At 42.8% G+C, this 25,331-nt stretch overlaps 1 protein-coding gene across 4 annotated transcripts; it reads right to left on the reverse strand.

Annotated features, from left to right (window-relative positions):
* Positions 1-8: 8 nt before the first annotated feature.
* LOC307205169 (potassium channel, subfamily K, member 16-like) lies at positions 9-25,100 on the reverse strand. Of its 4 annotated transcripts, none has more exons than XM_079957349.1 (6): positions 25,047-25,100; positions 14,595-14,795; positions 13,243-13,363; positions 7,587-7,750; positions 4,100-4,262; positions 9-548 (listed from the first exon to the last, which is right to left on the reverse strand). In XM_079957349.1, the coding sequence occupies exons 1-6, from the start codon at positions 25,083-25,085 to the stop codon at positions 292-294; spliced, it is 945 nt and encodes a 314-aa protein (XP_079813475.1). In that variant the 5' UTR covers positions 25,086-25,100; the 3' UTR covers positions 9-291. The 4 variants fall into 4 exon arrangements, with proteins under 4 accessions (XP_079813475.1, XP_079813474.1, XP_079813476.1 ...); XM_079957348.1 differs by lacking the exon at positions 25,047-25,100 and adding an exon at positions 24,190-24,503; XM_079957350.1 differs by lacking the exon at positions 25,047-25,100 and adding an exon at positions 18,532-18,696.
* Between the last annotated feature and the right edge of the window lie 231 nt (positions 25,101-25,331).

Here is a 25,331-nt window from a genome sequence, read left to right on the forward strand (position 1 = left end):
AGCGGAAGTTCTTGCGTGTAGCTGATTTTTATGTAATTTTTTTAATAACAATTTATTTTCCAAAAAGATGACATCAAAAGTAAACATAAAAACAACAGTATATAAAACTGATTTTTATGTAATAGCCACCCTCCCTCTCTTGGTTGCCGAAACATGGCTATTTCACAGTTTATTAGGAACTGCATAACTTAAAGAGCAACTAGTGAGTTTTTAAGGAATACGCAGAATGTCACAATAGCATATAATTATAAAAAGCTCAATGGAAGTTCTTGAGTACAACTGATTTTTATGTCAATCTCCACGAGCCTGCAATGATGTACTTGTACTCTCCGTCACTGAAAATCTAACAGACTGGCCCCTTTGGGACAGTGTTATGTTGTCCCCACTACTCTCTCTTCGTGCGCTGCTTCTTCTTCTTACTGGAGCTGGCGGTTCAAGTAACGAGGATACGAGGTCAAACAGCACAGCTATCCAGGCCAGACCAATGACGATCCAAGTGGCTGCGAGTAGCCGGTAGCCCATAAAATATGACCTGTCATGCTTCCTCCCTGGAAACACAGAGAAAAGTAACGGTAAAGTGTGAGGAGGTGATTTAAAGGACTTGCCAACTCAGACTTCCGGCTTCTGACGATGAGATATGGCAGCCTCCCAAGAGATCAGACAAACAGCTGTGCCAGTAATTCAGGGTTAAATAATTAACCCTGACACACACAGAGGGGGGAGCTGCACCGCACCACCTGCAGACCGTAGGTTATCTGCGTCCAAGGCACGAATTTAGCAACTCTCCAACGTCAGTCCCGTCAGCCGGGAGTTCCTGCTTCCTAAAAATTAAAAGGTTTGGCAAAAAAAAAAAAAAAAAAAAAAAATCCAGGCATGTTATGGACGGAACAAGTTAAAGGAAAAATCTGCTAAACTACACTGTCGCTGGAGGCCAAGTTTCGGACTTCAAAAAGACTCCTTTCTTGTCGTTTTGATGAATGAGGTGAGCGACTGCTGTACTTTTATATTTGTTATATTTGGTATTTCATGACTTGGTGAACCCCACCAAGAAAGAATTAATTACCCAAAGGAAAAGCAGGAGGTGTAAAATAATTGGACTTATTGGCGTTATCGCAGTCCTCAACGAAGAGCCCTGATCAAAATTGGCAGAGCAAGATCAGATATGACCAGATCAGCTCGGGATGAGGAGGAAATATGGTGACAGTAGAAGCTCTGACACAGTAAGAAAAAGGATATGATCAGAAAAAGTCTCCTTCAATGGGGGGAGATTGGAGATATATTTTTATTGGAATTACAAAAGGGGTGTTCTTTACAGAGGATGCATTTACTTGCATGGAATTCAGTGGTGCCTCGCGTTAAGAACTTAATTCGTTCCGGAGCTCCATTCTTAACCTGAAACTGTTCTTAACCTGAAGCACTACTTTAGCTAATGGGGCCCCTGCTGCCGCTGCGCTGCCGGAGCACGATTTCTGGTCTAACCCTGAAGCAAAGTTCTTAACCTGAGGTACTATTTCTGGGTTAGCGGAGTTTGTAACCTGAAGCATCTGTAACCTGAAGCGTCTGTAACCCGAGGTACCACTGTATTACAGTTTGAGAAGAGAGTGGCGGTGAACTCTGGATGCCTGCCAGCTGTCCGAGGGCCCCGGAGAGCTGGCGTGGGTTTTTATGGGAAAACCGGAACAATCTTTGTGTGACTTACTGATTGCCAAGTACACTCCTACAATACATTTGAAACATTAAAGATCAAAAGACAGTGCGAAGTCGCTAATGAACTTCAACCTTGGATGGAAATCCAGAGCCTATTAGAACAACAATCAGCAGAAAAAGGAGGGGTCGTCAAAGGCGGACTGTGCTTCAAAATATTAAGACTGAGAACAATGTGGAAAAAGCCCTCTGCATGATTATAGAAATAAGGAATGGTCAAATAAAACAAGATAGTTATACCAGCGACTGACTGATCGAGAGAGGAAATTGTCAATATCAGGACTGGAAAATTGTGAAGTAACAAAGAAGACAGCAGAAAGATAAAGGATGGACATTTAGCTCTTGAATCCAGAACACGGGAAGTCCCATTGAAATTAATTAATTCGGATTATATAATTCCTATTTTGTTTTTGAATGTGGAAATATTTGGTTTGATTTGTTATTAATAATGTTTTTTAATTGGAAAATGAATAAAAATTATTTACAAAAAAAAAGAAAGGACTCGCCAACTCAGTTTATCTAAACTTTGTTAGGTCATGTTCACACCATACATTTAAAACACATTTCTACCACTACACATAGGAAACTACCAATGTCCTATTTGTGATGGTTTAGGCTCATGATGATGTTTGAGCTTGTAAAGGCATTGGTGTGGTTGCACTACCAAATTTCCAATCAGTGCACATCCTGTAACTTCCTGCTCAATGATGATGATGATATTAATAATAATAATTTAATTATTTGTACCCCAACCATCTGACTATACAGGGGTGCCTTCAGATGTCTTCTAAAGGTTTTGTGGTTCTTTATCTCCTTGACACCTGATGAGAAGGTGCCACCACCTCTTCCTGGTTCCCTGTATCCTCACTTCTTGCAGTGAGGGACTGGCCCCAGGCCCTCAGAGGTGGACCTCAGTGTCTGGGCTGAATAATGGGGGTGGAGACGCTCCTTCAGGTATACTGGGCTGAGGCCATTTAGTGCTTTACAGGTCAGCACCAACACTTTTGTGCTCAGAAACGTACTTGAATAGAAGTATAACCACCCCACCCAACCCCACTTACCATTCCTCCCTCCACCTCTTTCCCCCTCTTTTCTTCCTAATAGTTTAAACCAATTCATGAACCAAGAAATTGGTTCACTAATAATGAACCATGCGTTGTAGATATCACTCCACATTTATTATGCTATTTTTGTGATATACAAATGACATGAGAAAACTTGGTATACTTATTTGTATAACATTATTCTTGTTTATAAAACATAATAATAATAATAATAATTAATAATAATAGAAGAAATGTAGAAACATTTATTTTCATCCAACATTTGTTGGCAACAGTTTGTTCCAGTTGTTGGCCTCAGACAGTAGTGGTTGCAGTTGCTAGAATGGTGCAAAATCTATTCATTTTGTTAGATTGTGCCCAATTCTCCAGGTCATTTTGAATTCTGATTCTGTCTTCTCCGGCATTAGCTTTCCCTCCCAGTTTGGTGTCATCTGTGCATTTGATAAACATCCTCTCAATTCATTCATCCAAGTCATTTATTAAGACAAAACCGTGTGGCACCCCACTTGTCCCTTTTTCGCAGGATGTCAACGAACCATTAATGAGTACTCTTTCGGTTCGGTCAGTCAGCCTGCTACAAATCCACCTAACGTTTAACTTCTTCAACCCACATGTTACCTGCTTCCTCTGGAGAAAATCATGCAGTACTTTGTCAAAAGCCTTACCAAAATCAAGGTATAATATGTCCACAGCATTTCCCTGACCCATCAAGTTTGTAATTTGATCAAAAAAAGAAATGAGATTCTTCTGGCATGACTTATTTTTGAGAAACCCATGCTGGGTCTTAGTAATCACAGCATCCTTTTCTAAATGCTCACAGACCAAATGTTGAATTATCTGTTCTAGGATAGGGATGTCTTAATAATAATAATAGTAACAATAAGTTTATTGTTTATACCCAACCCATCTGACTGTGTTGCTCCAGCCACTCTGTGCGGCTTCCAACATATAGAAAAGCATAATAAAAAAGTAAACTTTAAAACACTTCCCTATACAGGGCTGCCTTCAGTTGTCTTCTAAAGTTTACTTATCTCCTTGGCTTGTGGGTTATAAAGCTCCATACCCTTCAATATTTCTCCAATGAAAATAGGGACGTCTTAAGGAAAAGCAGGACATTCCAGGATCAAATCAGAAACTGGGATGGCTTCTGTAAATCCAGAACTGGTCCTGGAAAATAGGTATACTTGGAGGGTCTGTACTTGAGAAACTTAAAATATGGTTTGGGTTCCAAATTATAATCATTGCCAACCATCATTTTGTATGATCTGAGCTTTCATATTCTTCAGCACAACAGTGAAGCCCACAATATGAAAGTATTTTGAAAGCCTTACCTATTAGATAGTCTCCAAAACCAATGGTGCTGAGGGTAATAAATGTAAAATAGACAGCTTCACTATAAGTCCAGTCCTCCATCCATTGAAAGAGAAACGAAGGCAAAATAAGAAACATTTGAATCCCCAAAACCACATAGAAGAAAAGATATTTTGCTGTTTTCTGAAAGATAAAGCAAAAAAGAAAATTAAAAAGGTAGGTTTGATGCAACAGAGCTCAGTGTTCTTGGCCTCCAGCCATGCACAGGGATTTTAGGCTGCATTAACAAATAAATAATAATAATTCTACCCTAGTTACAGATAGGTAGCCATGTTGGTCTGCCACAGTCAAAACAAAATAAAAAAAATTCCTTCAACTAACTTAGTTGGTCTCTTAGGTGCTACTGGAAGGAATTTTTTTGTTTAATTCTACCCTAGTTAGACTTCATCTGGAGCACAATACCCAGTTCTCCATATGACACATAAGCCAAGCCACGGTTTAGTGTGGCAGTGGAAGGGTGCAAGTGTTGGAGAAAATAATAATTTAATAAAACTGTATTTTGATCATTCCGTGTTCTTTTGAGTTTATGGCTTGGCTGAACTAAAAAGGCCTGTACCTGCCTTTTTAGTACAGTACAGAACTTTTACAATACAGAACTACCTGCTTTGAGGTACTGTGCATAGTGAATGTCCGTTCGCAAACACTGTTAGAATCTATGGGTTCCACTGTATGCCTAAAACAAGAATCAGCTAGGCATGGCAATTGTGATCAGTCTTGAATTGTTTTGTAAAAAAAAAAAAAAAAATGAAAGAGGAAGAAATTGGAAAACTTGTAATGAACAGGAAAATTAGTCAAAGTCTTAAGAAAGAAAGACTCTCCGACCCACACAAGGTAATTAAGAGGCTGATATGGGAGTATGCAGCCTCCCTTGCCCTCCAAGGGAATGGGGGCATTGCCTTGCCTGCTGTGTCCATAATTCACCCCCGGATTCGAAAGAAGGGGGTGAGGGCACTAGGCACGAAGCCCTCAGGTGAGGTCGGCTCTCCCGGACGCTGTCTCTGATCGCGCACTGGTTTGCATCAGCTCGAAATATATAATTGGAAAAGAAGCAAATGCACATACTTCAAGTGAAGATCGGGAGTAAAGACTGCTGATTAATGGGATCTCTGTGATGCGGAGTGACGGGCTGGACAATAAATCAAGTGAAGACTCATCATTAAAAGATCGGTATGTCGGAGTGAAACAGAAAGGGGGGAGGAAAAAACTTTTTTGGGGGGGTCTTATGTGAGTACCCAATAACCCTCCCCCCCCCCAGAGAGAAAGAATCGTTGCAAATTACTAATCACAAGCAGGAGATTAAGAACTGGGTGGAAATGAATTACTGATCAAAGAGAGGACTGGTGGGAACATCGGGAATGGAAAGAAAGCTTTGTGACGCAGTTACAAATGGAGATTCGCCAAGACAGGCCTGCCCACAGGAGGACGAGGGGGAGGAGGACCATGGTCATCGGAATGTGAATGTATGGTTATCGGAATGTGAATTTGACCTGGCAGGGCCCCCTGAGATACAGAGTGGCAGGCCTGTGGAAATCAACGGACAGACTGTGGGAATGTTCTCTATGGAGGTGTGGAAATGGCGTCTGTCCTTTATGTGATATGGCTCTTGGAGAGTGTAAAATCTACACAGGATATGTTTGTTTTCAACCCACTTGTGAAGATTATCAGATCACAAAGAAAGGAATATATGATAACAACAAGAAGATGAGGAAAATAATAAAAAGACTATCTGGACAGAACTGGACAGAACTGTGAAATTAAAGCAGCAGCAAGAGTGATGTTTGGATCCCTTTTGGAGCTCGAAGTATGGGTACCCCCAACAAAATGTTAAAAAAAAAATGGCTGTATAATGTGGAACTACAGTGGTGCCTCGCAAGAACGAAATTAATTCGTTCCACGAGTTTTTTCGTCTTGCGATTTTTTCGTCTTGCGAAGCACGGACTTTGGAAAAGCTTCAAAAATCACCAAAGTCTTCAAAAACCTCAAAAAAGGCTACCACACCGTGTGCTATGAGTTGCTCCTCGAAGTGAATGCATGGTTTTAAGAAAAAGGAAACAAACTTGCCAGACAAAGGAAACAAACTTGCAAGACGTTTCCGTCTTGCGAAGCAAACCCATAGGGAAATCCGTCTTGCGAAGCAACTCAAAAAACAAAAAACTCTTCCATTTTGCGAGTTTTTCTTCTTTTGAGGCATTCGTCTTGCGAGGTACCACTGTAATGTGATTTGGAATTAATGTGATTTGATTGGCCTGTTAATAAAAATTATTTTAAAAAAGAAAAAAAAAAGAAAAATGGTTGTATGTAATCACATGGGATTATGATGAGGGCTGATCTGAAGTACCAAATGATTTGAATTGGTTCAGGATGACGACATGGGGTTGCACCTGTTAAGATTGCTGTGATGCTTGGATTGGTGAATAAAAATGACGTGTGTAATCTAGAAATGTATAAAGAACGTGGCTTTGGATGTGGTTCTTTGCAGCCTTCTTCTTATGTGTGAGGCTGTCCCTATGCACATTTCTTTTTCAGTAAAGGCCTATCATTTCACTTGGAGGTTGCATCCTTTTCCTTTGGGTTGCTCTGTGGGGAAGCAACAGTCGAGGAACCTCCTTTTAAATTTCTCCAAGACAGGCTCCAGGAGAGGAGATGGTGGCTGCTTTGGCCACAAACTAAGGCATGCTTTGGCTTAGCATGTTTCTCCAAACTCAGGCTCATTGTTTGTGCCTGCAGACAAACCACAAGCTGTAAGCAAATAAGAAACTTTCATTTTAGAAACAAGCAAGTATCTAAAAGCCTTGGTCTGTCGTAATCCCGTGTTAACTTGGCAAACTTGATTTTCTAAACATTGAAAAAAATGGAACTATAGGGGAAAGTAATCTCCGAGTTTGTAATATCCAAACTGTGTTGTACATTTTGTTAACGTTTACGCTTCAAAAGGTGACAATTCAATTTTTGTTCAGCAATTTTTGCACCCACCCTCGCACCCACTAACATTTTGGAGAATTAAGAAGCATTAAATTCCATGAATTTGAGAAGATATATTTTGCAAATTTATACTGGAGCCATTTTCACTAAAGGCAAACAGCTGTGTTCCAAAAATATGTACTGCTAAAACAAATAATTTGGGGAGTTTCTCTCATTCCTATTTGAAGGCAGAGCGAGAGTTTATCTTCCTTACTTAATTAGAGGGCATAATTCACATGTCTAATTTATTCTTGTCTTCCTCCTATTATAGAGGCAGCTAATTATATATGCATATGTATATGCAATATAATAGGAGAAGAGCCCTGCTGGATCAGGCAAGGGCCCGTCTAGTCGAGGATCCTGTTCTCATCGAAGCTGACCAGATACCCACAGGAACCCTGCATACAGGACTTGAGTGCAGCAGCAGTCTATGTCACCCTCAGTCTTGTGACTGGTAAGATTAGAAATTATCTCCAGATGAATTACCTTGTTTTCTTTCCAATACACTTTCTCTGCACAGGTTTCACAGATTCTTGAGACAAAAAAGCCAATATAGTTCAAGCAGATGAGGTTGAAGGGGATTCCAAAGAGAGCAAAAATAACACAAAAGATCTGACCATCTGCTGTTTGGGGACAGAGGTTTCCATAGCCTGTTAAAAGATTAAGAAAGGGTTGCAAAGGACATCAGCAACTGTCGATTTGCCAATTACCTTCAGAATTTCCAGTTCTTCAAAATTTGTGACACAGTTATTGGATTAAAAAACGAATTACAAAATTCTTACTTCTTTTGGCATAAATTTAGAAATGTATTTGATGCAAGGAGCGTCTTAGATAGAGGAACCACCATCGTGCCCAGATAACAGCCCATAACAGCCCTCAGTGTAAACCTTCAGGGCATCTGCTCAGACAAACCTCCCTTTTAGGTTATTTTGAGAATGGACTCAATTATGACTTGGCTGATCTATCTGCCAATTCATTCTTATTAAATAATTCTTATCCAGAATGTAAATTGGGACTTCTGGCACGGAATGCCATGGCGTGTCGCGGTCCCATAATAGCAGATCCCGATTCTGCACTTAAATCAAGGATAAAAATGAGAGTAATTATCCTTCTGGAAACACACACACACACCCCAATCGGAGGGGCGAGCCTTCACTTGCGGGTTGCCCATTAACTGTATCTCGTTTCAACGGAATACGAGGGCAGGGGCACTTAAAGAACAGGCATGTTTTGGAACAAGGAGACATGGGAACCTGCTAAATGAAATCAGCCATTGTGTGCCAAGGTTTTGATCTGGAGAGGACTTCACTGTAACAGGATTATTATGTAAGTGAAGGGAAGCCTTTTGTTCTCTTTTTATATTTATATTATATTTGATGAACTATGATCCAGCAAACCTTCACTAAAGACATATTAAGAAATTATTAGTGGACTGAGTTTATTATTGGAGTACAACTATAAAGGGAATGCAACAGGGACTTTAAAAAAAAGACTTTAGAATCTGCCTACAGAGTTCTTCAAATGAAAGACTGTGAAATACTGTGATGCTTTGTGGCACTGTCTCCTATAGGTAAAGGTAAATGGACCCCTGACCATTAAGTCCAGTCATGACCGACTCTGGGGTTGCGGCACTCATCTTGCTTTATTGGCCGAGGGAGCCGGCGTACAGCTTCCGGGTCATGTGGCCAGCATGACTAAGCCACTTCTGGTGAACCAGAGCAGCGCACGGAAATGCCCTTTACCTTCCCGCCGGAGCGGTACCTATTTATCTACTTGTACTTTGACGTGCTTTCGAACTGCTAGGTTGGCAGGAGCAGGGACCGAGCAAAGGGAGCTCACCCCGTCACAGGGATTCGAACCGCCGACCTTCTGATCGGAAAGTCCTAGGCTCTGTGGTTTAACCCGCAGCGCCACCCACGTCCCTACTGTCTCCTATGGAGAGTGTTAATTTGGATCTACAACTGCTTTGGTGAGACATCAGCTTGTTAAAAAAGTTGGGAAGATTAAGAAGAAAGAGCAGATGTCAAGGTTCCACAAGGCATGGCATGATGCCAGTATGCTTTTGGTTCAGATAAACAAGATGGTGACAGTGCTGGCTCTGACACACTTTGAAAAATCACTCTCGAAGGGAGACAGCGCGGAAAAAGGATGATGCATTATAACATGAAAAGAAGTACAAAAGAAAAGTATTTTACACAGAAAATTGTAAGCTTTAAATGCCTCTTGCAAGTTAATGGATATGGATTTTTCAAAATACGAGTGACGTTGTTACACTGGCGGCTGCAAAAAAACAACAACAGAAGAAGGGATCGAGATAGGAATTGTTATTTTTGGATTACATATGAGACTATGTGTGGGACTTTGGAATAAATTATCTCCAAAAGATCAAAACACAGGAAGCCATCTAATGTGTTTAATTTGGAATGTATAATGGGTTTTATAAATTGTATTATGATTTGGTATGATTTGATATCCCCCTTCATGGATCACTGCCTTGCCGTGGCGAAGGGGCTTGAATAACTCAGAGAAGCTATGAGCTATGCCGTGCAGGGCCACCCAAGATGGACAGGTCATAGTGGAGAGTGTTGACCAAACGTGATCCACCTGGAGCAGGAACCGGCAAGCCACTCCAGTATCCCTGCCAAGAAAACTCCATGGACAAAGATTACCATAATAAAAGACAAAAGTGGAAAGGACCTAACAGAAGCAGAAGACACCAAGAAGAGGTGGCAAGAATACACAGAGGAACTATACCAGAAAGAAATGGATGTCTCGTATACCCCAGGTAGTGTGGTTGCTGACCTTGAGCCAGACATCCTGGAGAGTGAAGTCAAATGGGCCTTAGAAAGCACTGCTAATAACAAGGCCAGTGGAAGTGATGATATTCCAGCCGAACTATTTAAAATTTTAAAAGATGATGCTGTTAAGGTGCTACACTCAACATGCCAGGAAATTTGGAAAACTCAGCAATGGCCAGAGGATTGGAGAAGATCAGTCTACATCCCAATCCCCAAGAAGGGCAGTGTCAAAGAATGCTCCAACTACCGCACAATTGCACTCATTTCACATGCTAGCAAGGTTATGCTTAAAATTCTACAAGGCAGGCTTAAGCAGTATGTGGACCGAGAACTCCCAGAAGTGCAAGCTGGATTTCGAAGGGGCAGAGGAACCAGAGACCAAATTGCAAACATGCGCTGGATTATGGAGAAAGCTAGAGAGTTCCAGAAAGACATCTACTGCTTCGTTGACTATGCAAAAGCCTTTGACTGTGTCGACCACAGCAAACTATGGCAAGTTCTTAAAGAAATGGGAGTGCCTGATCACCTCATCTGTCTCCTGAGAAATCTCTATGTGGGACAAGAAGCTACAGTTAGAACTGGATATGGAACAACTGATTGGTTCAAAATTGGGAAAGGAGTATGGCAAGGCTGTATATTGTCTCCTTGCTTATTTAACTTATATGCAGAATACATCATGCAAAAGGCTAAGGTCGCCGGAAGAAATATCAACAACCTCAGATATGCAGATGATACAACCTTGATGGCAGAAAGTGAAGAGGAATTAAAGAAGCTTTTAATGAGGGTGAAAGAGGAGAGCACAAAATATGGTCTGAAACTCAACATCAAAAAAACGAAGATCATGGCCACTGGGCCCATCACCTCCTGGCAAATAGAAGGGGAAGAAATGGAGGCAGTGAGAGATTTTACTTTCTTGGGCTCCATGATCACTGCAGATGGTGACAGCAGTCACGAATTTAAAAGACGCCTGCTCCTTGGGAGAAAGGCGATGGCAAATCTAGACAGCATCTTAAAAAGCAGAGACATCACCTTGCCAACAAAGATCCGTATAGTTAAAGCCATGGTTTTCCCAGTAGTGATGTATGGAAGTGAGAGCTGGACCATAAAGAAGGCTGGTCGCCGAAGAATTGATGCTTTTGAATTATGGTGCTGGAGTAGACTCTTGAGAGTCCCATGGACTGCAAGAAGATCAAACGCATCCATTCTTAAGGAAATCAGCCCTGAGTGCTCAATGGAAGGACAGATCATGAAGCTGAGGCTCCAATACTTTGGCCACCTCATGAGAAGAGAAGACTCCCTGGAAAAGACCCTGATGTTGGGAAAGATTGAGGGCACAAGGAGAAGGGGACGACAGAGGACGAGATGGTTGGACAGTATTCTCGAAGTCACAAACATGAGTCTGACCAAACTGCAGGAGGCAGTGGAAGATAGGAGTGCCTGGCATGCTCTGGTCCATGGGGTCATGAAGAGTCGGACACGACTAAACGACTATACAACAATGATTTGATATCATAATAATGTGGCCCATATTGGAGTGTTATTAATGAAAATTAATGAAAATTATATGTATAAAAAAAGAATTCAATTTGGCTGCTGGTGTAAGAAGAGGCATTAATTAAGAGGCTGAGAAACAAAGCAAAAAGCTTATCTTAAATTATCGATGCTCAGTAACGTTTACCAATGGATAAGGATTAGTTTAAAATCTTCATTTTATATTACTTTTAACTCTCCATTCCTTCAGTGAGATTAAATCCATTAGCATGGGAATAATTATATAATTGTAATTTATCATTTATGTGTCGCCCATCTGACTGGGTTGCCCCAGCCACTCGGGGTGGCTTCCCCTGTCCCATAGAAACAATACTTCCCATAGAAACAATACTTCGGTCTTGTCTGGATTCAGCCTCAAACTGTTGGAATGGAATGCGCTGTTTACTTAAAGGGACAGACACAAGTTTTCAAAGCAGAGGCTGCTAAGGGAGAGATGAACAGAACTCAATATGGCAAAGACATGGCTGAACACACCGTTGATTGTTAGTATCATCCCACAGTTATTGCATAAGCAATTGCAAGAGTTTAGTTTGGTTTTTATTGTATGTTGAAAAGTTTAAATATATAACCAACATGCTCCATGCATTTGTAAGGACCAGACTTGAGTTGTTTTCAGCTGAGATCCCATGAAGATTTTGCCAAGCACCTCGGAATAATCAGAGACCCAATTAGAAGACTAATAGTATCTACTGATTGAAATTTGCAAGTGGAAAGAGTCAAGAAATGAAGACTCCTGGGATACCTTAAGTCCAAATGCTGAGAAACAGATAAGCCCTTCTCTTGGGTCTCAGAAGCCGCAGCTTTATGGCCTGCACTCGAAGAATGGATTATTTTATCCCTAGCACACTTGAATCAACAGTTTGTGCTTCACACCAGAAAGCTTACCCAGAGCTTTCCAAACGGTGTGTCGCGACAAGTTAGTGTGTTGGCTGCAGTGTGTGTGTCGTATGAATGCTGGAGAGGGGTTAGTTTAACCACCGGTTTGCTAAAGGTAAAGGGACCCCTGACCATTACGTCCATTCATGACCGACTCTGGGGTTGCGGTGCTTATCTCATTTACCATCCCGCCAGAGCGGTACCTATTTATCTACTTGCACTTTGATGTGCTTTCGAACTGCTAGGTTGGCAGGAGCAGGGACCGAGCATCGGGAGCTCACCCCGTCACGGGGAATCGAACCACTGACCTTCTGATCGGCAAGCCCTAGGCTCTGTGGTTTAACCCACAGCGCCACCCGCGTCCCTCTACCGGTTTGCTAGTAAAACTCAATTACTGTGTCACAAATTGATGCAACTATAAAAACTGTGTCACCAACCTGAAAAGTTTTGAAAGCTCAGGATTAAACAGTGCTAAAAGGGTAGGTTCGCCCACTCATTCAGTGCATGGTTTTCTGCATTGAAGGCATTCATCTAGACATAAAGGGTGTGTGGTTTCTTGAGTGTATTTTGTAGCTTACTTGAAAGAAGTAATTTGCATTGGGAGACTGTCATGGGGTCAGTTGCACCTGGTGGGATTTGAACTTGTTTCCCTAGCCCAACTACTTTCCACAGGGTGGTTTTAATAATAGGTTGACCCCAGAAGGGTGGGGAATAAATAACTAATCAGGGAATGGGCTCATTGGGCATATAATAAATGAACTATTTATTTGGCCAGAAAGGGCAAGACAAAGATGAGATGTGAAGGATGATGAAAGAGCAAGAGCAAAGCCTGCACCTTAACACAATTTATCTAAGCAAGAGCAGTTGAATGCCCTGCATACTATATTCGGGGAGAAGCCAGAACCAAACGACAGTACCTATTGTGGCTAACATAGTTCCCACGAAGAAGAAAGAATTAGCGAAATCCCAGCTGCTGTGTCTCTCATGAGGTTTGGTTCCTATTGGATCTATTCCCAACCGAACAGCTTTTACCAGTTTCTGCAATTGAAGGCAAGACTCAGTTTGAATATTCCAACAATAAGAATAGCCCCTCCTCTGATTATCACTAGATACTGCTAACCAAATTGCTATGCACTCAGAAGGGAAGTTCTTCTGGATCCGTCGAGCAACCATGGCATTTCTTTCAGTCAGAACTTTCTGGAACTCATTTCTGGCACCTCTCAAGTAGGAGCCTTTGCCGTTAGAGGGGAATGAGGGAGGTTTCTCTCCCTTGAACCCAAGAGAGGGTTTTGTAGCAGTGCATAAATGGCTTGGCTTGCCTGTCTTCATAAATTCTTTTGGACAGAGTCTGCTTGGAGTATTGGCTCTCCCATATTCTCAGTCAACAAAACAATGGTGAGACAACATCATCTCCCACCCTCTGTTCTAAGGCACAAACACACTTTTCAAGGTAGTTAACCAGACAATTCTTCAGCTTTTCTGTGACCTTGAACAGAGTCACCTGTTTTGCAACTGCTATATGACGTATGTTCTCCTTTCCCCAATACAGTGGTACCTCGGGTTAAGAACTTAATTCGTTCTGGAGGTCTGTTCTTAACCTGAAACACCACTTTAGATAATGGGGCCTCCTGCTGCTGCTGCTGCACAATTTCTGTTCTTATCCTGAAGCAAAGTTCTTAACCCGAGGTAATATTTCTGGGTTAGCGGAGTCTGTAACCTGAAGCGTATGTAAGCTGAAGCATATGTAACCCGTGGTACCACTGTATATTCTTTGCAAAATATGTTTCCCAACAAATGCAGTACAAATGCTAACAAAAACCTGCTCCTTATAACTGAATCGGAGAAAACGTCAATTTGGGTTTTCAATGATTGCTGTTCACAAGCTGGTTTTCACGTGGAAAGCCCCAGAGTAACGAAATGGTGCTCAGACACGGAGCTTTAAATCATGGCCATGCCAGGAGAGAGTGGAGGAAAGCTCAGTGTGGAGAAGCCCATGCTGCCTCCAACAGTGTTGGCAGAACAGAGCCATAATGGCTAGTAGTCATTCCTTGTCTTATCCTCCAACAATCTGCCTAATCCTCCATGGGGATAAATTTTCACATGCAGAAGGAAGGGTGAGTCCTTATGGCTCTATGCTGGCCACTGATTCTGTCCCCACCTCAGTTCTCACCTCCTAAACTGTATTCCCCCCATATATACTTTCTGATCTCTCAACCTCTGGTGTCCTGCCACGGTCATCTCTTTCAGTCTTCCTGAAGTTATGCCTTACCTGTATGAATACCTCCACCTCTTCTGGGCTGAGAGCGGTGTAGTTCGAAAAGAATTGTGCTTTCATGCGAAACGTTGCTTCTTCTAGTCTTTCGTGGTGATCGTTCTCCAGAAGCTCAATGACAAGGGCACCCATCACTATGTAAGTCATGTAGCCAGCCAGCAGTAGTATGCCCTGCTTCCTGCTGACACGCATCTTGTCCTGTGTGAGAATGAGAGCCAAGGAAGAAGCAGACACAAGAGCAACTATAGTTTAGTAAGCAAGTCCTTATTTGTCTTGACCCAGACTCAATAGTACAGCCCCATAGCTGGGCACTCTCCATAGCTGGGCCCAAGCTAACGAAATGAATTTCAACAGGGACGAATGTAAGGTTCTGCACTTAGGCAGGAAGAACCAGATGCACAAATACAAAATGGGGGACACATGGCTAAGTAGCAGTACATGGGAAAAGGATCCAGGGGTCTTGGTGGACCACAAGCTGAACATGAGTCAACCGTGTGTTATTAATACCACAAGATTTATCTAAATTAGTATAGTTAAACATCAACAAAATGTAAATGACATTCCCAGAGGAATTGAAGGAGGCAGTGGTGCACCCACTCTTAAAGAAAACATCATTAGATCCTTTAGATCTATCCAATTACCACCCAGTTTCAAATCTTCCGTTCCTGGGTAAGGTGATTGAGAGAGCGGTTGCTGAACAGCTTGGTGGGTTTCTGGATGAAACCTCGGCTCTGGATCCATTCCAATCCGGCTTCCGTGCTGGTCATGGGACCAAGATGGCTCTGGTCTCTGGACCGAGATGATCTCCGTAGGCAGCTGGATCGAGGCAGGTTGGGGCTGCTGATTCTTTTAGACCTGTCAGCAGCCTTCGACATGGTCGATCACGAACTCCTGGACCACCGCCTCTTCAACGTGGGGATCCAGGGCACAGTCCTTCAATGGCTGCGCTCGTTTCTCTTTGGTCAGGGACAGAGGGTGGCGCTTGGGAGGGAATTGTCATCGCGCCACTCCTTGGTGTGAGGAGTGCTTCTGGGTGTGATACTCTCCCCGATGCTTTTCAACATCTTTATGCGCCCCCTCGTCCAGCTTGTCCGGAGTTTTGAGTTGGGCTGCCATCAGTACACTGATGACACCCAACTCTATCTGTTGATGGATGGCCATCCTGACTTGGCCCCAGACATACTGATCAGATGTTTGGAAGCTGTGGCTGGATGGTTATGTGGGAGCCCGTTGAAGTTAAATTCTTTGAAGGATGGATGGTGGCTAACAAATTGAGGTTGAATCCTGACAAGACAGAAGTACTGTTTTGTGGGGACCGGAGACGGGTGGGTGTGGAGGACTCCCTGGTCCTGAATGGGGTAACTGTGCCATGAAGGACCAGGTGCACAGCCTTGGAGTCATTCTGGACTCCATGGAGGCACAGGTCAATTCTGTATCCAGGGCAGCTCTTTATCAGCTCCATCTGGTATGCAGGCTGAGACCCTAGCTGCCCACAGACTGTCTCGCCATAGTGGTGCATGCTCTAGTTACCTCTCGCTTGAACTACTGCAATGCGCTCTATGTGGGGCTACCTTTGAAGGTGACCCAGAAACTACAACTAATCTAGAATGCGGCAGCTAGACTGGTGACTGGGAGCAGCCCCCGAGACCATATAACACCGGTCTTGAAAGACCTATACTGGCTCCCAGTGCGTTTCCAAGCACAATTCAAAGTGTTGGTGCTGACCTTTAAAGCCCTAAATGGCCTCGGTCCAGTATACCTGAAGGAGAGTCTCCACCTCCATCATTCTGCCCGGACACTAAGGTCCGGCACCGAGGGCCTTCTGGCGGTTCCCTCACTGTGAGAAGCCAAGTTACAGGGAACCAGGCAGAGGGTCTTCTCAGTAGTGGCACCCGCCCTGTGGAACGCCCTCCCCTCAGATGTCAAAGAGAAAAATAACTACCAAACTTTTAGAAGACATCTGAAGGCAGCCCTGTTTAGGCAAGCTTTTAATGTTTAATAGGTTATTGTATTTTAGTGTTTTGTTAGAAGCCGCCCAGAGTGGCTGGGGAAACCCAGCCAGATGCACAGGGTATAAATAATAAATTATTATTATTATTCGAAGACAGAGGTACTTTGGCTGGGTCAGGACGATATGGGATTTGGGGGGGGGGGCAACTCCCATCTCTTGCGGGGGCGCAATTAGTGCCAGCACTGTCCGTTAAGAGTTTGGGTGTAATCTTCGACACCTCCTTTTCCATGGAGGCATAGATTGCAGGCTATAACAAAGGTGGCATTTTTTCATCTCCGCCAAGCTAAGCAGTTGGCTCCTTACCTCTATTACCCTGACCTAGCCACTGTGATCCACGCGACGGTCACCTCCAGTCTGGATTATTGTAACTCACTCTATGTGGGGCTGCCCTTGAGACTGACCCAGAAACTCCAGCGGGTTCAGAATGCCGCGGCGAGACTCCTTACGGGGTCCTCGCTGCGGGATCACATTCACCCAGTGCTATACCAGCTGTACTGGCTCCTGGTGGAATACAGGGTCAGGTTTAAGGTTCTGGTTTTAACCTTTAAAGCCCTATACGGCCTAGGACCCTCATACCTACGGAACCGCCTTTCCTGGTATGTCCCACAAAGGACCTTATGGTCTTCAAACAAAAACATCTTGGAGATCCCAGGCCACAGGGAGGTTAGGCTGGCCTCAACCGGAGCCAGGGCTTTTTCGGCTGTGGCTCCGATCTGGTGGAACGCTCTGTCACAAGAGACTAGGGCCCTGCGGGATTTGACATCTTTCCACAGGGCCTGCAAGACAGAGCTGTTTCACCAGTCCTGTGGCCAAGGCTCTCGCTTTGGTAATCCTCACAGGACTCTAGCCCAATTGTTGCCATTAATTTAATTTAAACTGATTTTATAATGAATTGATTTTAGAATGCTGCATTATTTTACTGTTAGCCACTCTGAGCTCGGCTTTGGCTGGGGAGGGCGGGATATAAATAAATTATTATTATTATTATTATTATTATTATTATTATTATTATGTATCAATGGATATCAAGAAATGGCAGTCATTGAACCTGACCCTGTGGGGCAAAGTCAATGCTCTTAAACTGAACATAATACCTAGACTAGTTTATATCTTAAGAGGAATTCCAATTCACAAAATTAAATATTTGTTTAGAAAATGCCTTTGGGACTCTTCAGTTCCAAGAATATCGATTCAAAAAATTCAAATATTGATAAAGGAAGGAGGATTTGGGATCCCAGATTTAGGACTGTATCACTAAAAAAGACTGAGACTGATGAAATGGAAAAATAAAAGTGAGGCTCCCTTCCATGATTGGATTTAAGACATACAAACTTGCAACATATGAGCAACTTGCGTTTAAAGCAGACTTGCCGTGGACAAATTCAATGATATGTTGAATCCATTCTTACAAATACTGTACGTAGTAGGTTAAGATCTGGTGAATTAGAATAACAACTCTGTAAAGGATACAGTTTGGTTTTTCCTCTCTCCCCTCTTTACTTTGCCTTCTACATGGTTTGAAAAAAAATTGTCTCTAGAAAATGATTGCAAGGAAGCTCTCAGATGACAAAACCATATGTGAATATGTTGCTAGAAAAACTTGAAAAAAATCTTCATGTCGTATAGGTGTCTAAAATAAAAGTTTATATTGACTGTGCAAAAAGCAACTGCTTCAATTACTTCTTGGGAAAGTTGTTTGGAGTGTTAGGATACTGCATGTCAAAACACACTTTCTCTTTCCAGGTTTGGTTTGGTTTGGTTTTTTAAAGAAATACAGTTCATTGGGAAACATGGAGGAAGAAAACCAGGAAGTTTTGTCATGTTGGAGCTAATGTGTTTTCCCACATCCATAACCAGCCCCGGGGTCATTTGGAGGAGGGAATTGAAAGGAGGGGAGAGGTCTTTGCTTGGCTCATCACTCACCCTGATAGGGACATTCGATTCCAAATCCTCTTAAATGTTCCACTTCTTTGACTCCCAATATCTGATGGGAGAGTCTCAGTGCTTCCCTTTCACTAGGTAGCTATTTGGTAGGAGCAGCCTGACCACACCTTCATGGGCTCTATGAGGTCATGGGTATATTACTCTCTTTTGTGGACTGGCTTACCTGGTCCTCTGTGAGGTCATGCCCTCTGTACCTGCTGTGCTGCTGAAAGCCTCCAGGTCTGAGAGGCTGGTAGGAAGATCAGACCACAATATTTTAGAAATGTACAGGGGCCAAATTTGACCTATTGCTACTTCGAGCAATGGGAATGCTCATCAGATTTGCAGATGGCACCAAACTGGGAGGGGTAGCTAATGCCGCAGAAGAAAGAATCAGGATTGGGGGTTGCCATTTGTCCTCTTTGTCCTTATAGGCAGAGTCATCATAGCGATCCATAGTTAAAAGCAGAAGTCAACAAATGTGTCCTCTTTTTTGCAACCCTACATTGAGCCCCAGCTAACAAAATGAATTTCAATAGGGACAAATTTTTGGTTCTGCACTTAGGAAGGAAGAACAAGATACACAAATATGGGGGACACCTGGTTTACTAGCAGTACATGCGAAAAGGAACTAGGAGTTTTGGTGAACCACACGCTAAACATGAGTCAGTTGTGTGATGCAGCAGCAAAGCTAATGCTATTGTTAAGCCCCTCGGAATGAATAAATGCTAGGATTTTGGTTAATTGGGATATGGATTAGAACATAAGCTGCAGAGCTGTTCCAGACAGATAATTCCTGGGCTGTCTTATGCAAATCAACCTGGCTGACCCAGGGCTATCAAGAGTAACTATAGGGGTCATTAACAATACAAGGGAACTTTCCTCTTGACCCTAGGTGTGAACAAGGACTGGGGATTTGGTAGGTTGCCAGGGTACCTGCTCTGGGGGAAGGCAAGGGGTCTCTGGGGGGAAGAAAGAGGGGGGAGGAGAGATCCATCTTGGAGAGAGAGGCTGTATGCCTGTACTGCTGCCTCTTGAACTGAACATGCCATAAGATCTAGACTCCTTCCATGCAGACTGAAGGTTTAAATAGCTGAATAAACCCTATTAAAGTCTGACAGTTTCCACCGTGTCTTCTATTCTCCAAAGTGACTCTCGGCTACATATCAACAGAAGCATAGTGTCCACATCACAGGAAGTAATAAAGGTATACAAAGTCTAGAAGCCAAACCTGATGAGGAACGGTTGAAGGAGCTGGGTATGCTTATTCTGAACAAGAGGAGATATGAGAACCATCTTCACATTCAGGAGGACCCAGCCAACATAGAGGGTACCTATTGAGGGGGCTGAAGACCCTTCCACCCCTAGAAGTTGGGACGCCTGTCCTAAATCCCTTCAGCTGGCAGACCATAGGAAACAGCCTTAAATGAAGTCAGATAATTGGTTCGTCTGGATGAGCATCAGCTACACTGGCCGGCAGAAGCTCTCCCGGGTTTTTAGTCTTCCCCAGCCCTACCTGGAGGGGCTACAGATAGAGTCTTGAACATTTAGCATTTAAAGCATGTTCTCTGCCACTAAACTGTGACCCTTCCTCATCTCTTGAATATCGGATTATGCCTTCAGAGCCTTTCCAGGCAATCGGTTTCTTCCAGAAGGAATACTGTGGTGTTTCTAAATTGCAAGGGGAGGTACAGCCATCTTTCTTCCAGTTAGCATCTCTTGTTGCAAGTCAATTGCATTTCCCCAGATATGATCCACAGCATTTGATCTCTGTGAAATGCACCCAGCTTGAACTTTCTTTGCACTAATGAAGTGCTTTGTGGCCTGGCAGCACCATCCCTGTGATAAACAGCAGTCCTCCCTTTTTCCTGCGCCGTGTTATGACTCTCATTTAAAACCTTTCTATATCTGAGGGCTGGGAAGAGAGGAGCATTTGGGTAGCTGTTTAAAGACAAATGCCTCTGAAAAGGCAAGGAACAACAGCAATGCCATCCTCTTCCCTAATAACTAGGATTGACAGGTCTCATGGGGCCAGTGAAGTACAGTGGAACTTCGGAAGCCGAACGCCTTGAAACTCAAACGTTCTGGCTCCCAAATTTCAGGACTCCCCCGTGCCCCTTCCATGGAGTCCCATTTTAAACATTTATTTCTACATAGTCTTCCATACTCCAATTTTTATATCAAAACATATTATCCATAGTAATTGTTACACTACAAGTGAAATCAAAATTCTACTAATGTTTCCATCTGCTTACAGTGGTCTCCTAAATAACTTATAATTCCCCCCCCCCCCCGATCTGAAACCCAAGGTTTACCAAATGTGAAATATATCTGCATATTATTGTAATGATCTCAGGCAGGTAAGCAAGTCCCGATAAAAATTTATGAGTCTCTGGCAGTTTTATGGTACGCTTATTTACAAATTATACCCAGAGCATGGCTCGGAGCCTGCCGCTCTTTGCTACGAGTCGGTCACTTTGAGTCTCCTTTCCTGTCACTCCACGAAGGGTGCCAAAGTCCAGACCTTCCTCTTTTGCAGTTCTATTGCACTTTAACCCTTTCAGCCCTTCTGATTCGGGGAGAAGGTGAGTAGATTCCCTCCCGCTCTCAGAACAGCCCACTGAACGCTGTTTCTCTGCTGGTTGCATAGCAGCCCCCTCAATGCCATCTATCTCTCCCCCTCCTCCTGCCTGCGAGCTGTCTGAGTCTGCTGCTCTATCTGAGTCTGGGAACTCTTGGTGAAGGAGGTGCTGAGCTAACCCACTCCTGCTCTGTCTGCATTCTTTCGTCTCCAGAGTCAGACTCTGGCTCTCTCTGTACTGGCATTCCTTCATCTTCACAGTTTGACTCTTCCCAGGCGTTCGATTCAGTCACGTCCCTGACAATTATTTTCAGCTATCCTACCCCACTAATGACAATAGTGCTGTGCTGTACTCTTAAGAACAACATCGACACCCCAAAATGCCTTGCTTCCCCATTCTGTTTCTAGGCCAGGGAAGACAACAAGGACCCTTGCAGTACCTTAACAGCATGAAACAAGGTAAGAGGAAGATATTTAGCTCTCCCAGAAGCAGAACGTCTCTGCAAATGTAGTAAACAGGAACCTGATACTTTGGAGCATATTTTATTTTCTTGTGATTTTGGCATTTATGCCAGAAGACAATTATTAGAGGCCTTACAACTCAACAGGCTCAATTCTATGCCACCAATGGTTCAGGACCTGCTCTCGGACAGGAATGATCAAATTACTTTAATAGTGGCTGAATGTTTGAGTGCTGTCCATGTAGAAAGGCTAGGTCATTATAAAGAGATTTAGTGATTCTTAATTGATTGGCGATGTGGTAGTGTTATATTGTATTATTTATGCAAATTGATTTTCTCTGGCGTTAAAGATCTGACTGGGACAAACCTTGTTATGCTGAGCTCGTATTTTGCACAATTTGTATACGGTGTTTGTTTGATAATGTGTGGTTTGCTATGCCTAATAAAGGATTGACTTATTATATGAGCCACCCTAGCCACTAGAAGGCTGTGAAAATTTGTGACCCTCCTCCTGACAAATTACTCCTTTAGGTTTGTATTGTGTAGGAGCGGTCCGCCTTGCAGGGTTGTTGTTCTGAGTCCCAACTTTCTCTCTGGGTTTCCAGTCATTATTTTTCTTGAAGGGACTGGGTGCTAGTGCTCCCCCTAAGTCTCCTTCGATTTCATCTAACAAGATAGAGATTTCAGTTACTGTTTCCAGTTTCTTATCTTTAAGGAACCAGCGTAGGTGTGCAGGAACCTGTCTATAAAATTGCTCTAAACTGATCAACTGTTTAAGTTCATCAATGGTTTTAATTTCACTTCCTTCCACCCATCTGTCCAGAGCTTTATCAATACGGCTACTCAGTTGGGCATAAGTCTCTCCTGGTTTTCTTTAAATGTCACAAAAGGCTTTTCTGCTTTGCTCTGCAGTTAAACCAAACCGCCCTTTCATTCTTTCTTTGAATGTGAGATAATAAGAGGTTTCATCTTCTCTTAAATCTGAGTATATTTCACTCAAAGTTCCACATATCTGTGGATGTAAATACAGCATCCAGTTTTCCTCAGGGATATTTAAGTCCTTACAGGTCTGTTCAAAACTTAGCAGGAATGCCTTTGACACACTTAGGGAAATCTCTTCACATTAGCTGAGTAAAGTCTCCACCCCCTACCAATGGATGTGGCAGTTCTGCTCTCAGCTTAATTTCCTCCATTTTTAAAAGAAACATGTCTTTTTCATAGGCCATCTTGGCCTCCCTTTCTCTTTCTTCTTGGGCTAATCTGGCATTTCTTTCTTTTTCTTTTCCCTCATGAGCTAATCTGCTCTCTCTCTCTGCCATATCTCTCTCAGCCTGTATCTGTGCTGACCGAATGTCAGCTGCAATTCTGGCCTGTTCAGCTGCTAATTTTGCTTTTTCCTTTCCTTTCTCTGCTTCAACTTATGTCTTTCTTTCTTTCTTTCTTTCTTTCTTTCTTTGCTTCAACTTTAGCCAATTCTAATACTAGCCTCAGCATTTCTAATTCAGTATTAGGATTCTCCTCAGATGCAACAGCTCCCTGTACTGGGTCATCCCGAGTCTCTTTTGCCTGGTGCTTGCTGGCCATTTTCTGACAGAAAAAAATTCTTCTTTCAATAAAATAACCTCAGTACTTTATTAAACTGGATGTTCTATATCTGCACGTTTCTGTGGGGTTTTTAACTTCATATCACAGCGCTGCCACTACTTAATATGCAATGGCACAATGGCTCTCTCTCTCCCTGGCGCCGCTGTGCCAGCCCTCTGTTTAGATTAGATTAGATTAGATAAATTTATTGTCATTGTCCGTATATACACAGTATACACAACAACGAAAATCAAACACCCAAGACCGGATTCACATACACATTTGCACGTATCTCCAACACTCTCATCCTATTCAGACATAATCTATTAAAACATACATAATCCAGAATATAACACAACCTATTAGAAGCATAGCATAACCTAAAACCTATCTCATTCCTTACTACTCACTGCTTGCTATTTCTTACAACTGGCCCTGAGATCATTGTTTAGTGCAATCAGAGCTCTTGGATAGAAACTATTCAGAAGGCGTGTAGTTCGTGTTTTCATTGTCCTATATCTTCTGCCCGAAGGCAACAGTTCAAAGAGGTTGTGAGCAGGATGGGTGGGATCTCTCAGGATATTGTGTGACTTCTTCAAGCTGCGAGACGTGAAGATCTCATCCAGGGTTGGTAGTTGGAGCCCAATAACATTCTGGGCAATTTTAATTATTCTCTGTAAGGCTTTTTTATCCATTCCAGAGCTGCTCCCATACCACGATAATATACTATAGGTTAAGACACTCTCAATGGTACTATGATAATAGGACAGAAGTAGGTGCTGAGATAGATTCAATCCTCTGAGCATTCTCAGGAAATACAACCTCCCCTGCACCTTCCTCACAACCATATTAATATTTGTTTCCCTTTCCCTCAGGTGAAATCCCCAATGGAGAATGAATCACGAGTGACAGTCAGTATTTTCCATCACAACATGCCACTCTTCTTTTCAGAAGCTTAGTTTGATCAGCATTGAGTATACAACTCGATGCTGATCAAACTGCAAACTACATTACTTCTGGTAAATGAGCCACCTTAGCCACTAGAGGGCCATGAAAATTTGTGTCCCAGACTGTTTCTTGTCTGCCTGTGTTGTATCTGAAGCCCGAGGAGCACATTGGTTGCCAGATGCGAAATACATTGGCAATATTTGCATTAAGGGGCATGACGAACTCAGATCTATTAATTTTTAGTATGCCTGTTCTTACGGCCTTTTAAATGTGTTTGTGGGAGTGGAGGGCATTATTTTGTTTTGGGCTTTGTTTTAACTATTTGTTTTGTCCTTTTACCCTGTATTTTTTTTCTTGTGAACCTCCCCGAGACCTTCAAATGAAAGGCGGTGTATAAATTTAATAAAGAATGTAAAAAAATATTAGTTGGCTACAGCCCCTTGTTGTCGTTGGGGGGAGTGCTTCCAACTGAACATCCAACCACCAGCATTGAGATGGAAGACTCTCCTTTCCCAAACTGAGTCCTGAGTTTAAACTCCAGCATTTCCAAACTCCTGTTTGAAATTCTAAATTGCTCCTCATGGTCAGTCTGGACAGTATTGTGCCAAATGTCCCACTGGTCTGACTCTGTGTAAGGCAGCTCCCCGTGTTCCTAAGCATTCTAAATGGAGTGCATTTCTTAAGGAATGCAGACTCTCCAAGTTTCCATCCCTGTTTCTGATATGATCCTTAGGATGTCCCTCTTTTCACTGGAGAAAAGCTGGGGAGTATGGGAATGACTCCATCTCACTAAGAACCAGGAGGCTACCAAGAAGCTGGGAATAATGTGCGATGTAACTTGCCCAGCTTCCCTCAATATTGTGGGCCATTGTTCTTTGAATATTGTTGAAACAGATTATGGTTCAAATTCTGCATTGGGTTGAGATGAAATCTCTCCTAACCCGGATAAATAAATTAGAACTCTTCCCCCCCCCCAACATTTTTTTTCCCAAGAGAAAAAAGAAGAAACAATTTAGCACAGCATCCACAATGTCTTCTATCTGCAAAGTATGTTTTAACTATGCATATAGAATGTTTTTGTTGTGTGTTTCTCTGGGTATTACAGTCATACCTCATGTTGCATTTGCTTCAGGTTGAGCGTTTTCAGGTTGCTTCCGGGTTTTGGCACTCACGCATGCGCAGACACACAAAATGACATCACTTGCATGCGCAGACGCGGCGAATGA

The sequence above is a fragment of the Podarcis cretensis genome (genome assembly GCF_951804945.1).
Source record: "Podarcis cretensis genome assembly, chromosome: 1".
Lineage (NCBI taxonomy): Eukaryota > Metazoa > Chordata > Lepidosauria > Squamata > Lacertidae > Podarcis > Podarcis cretensis.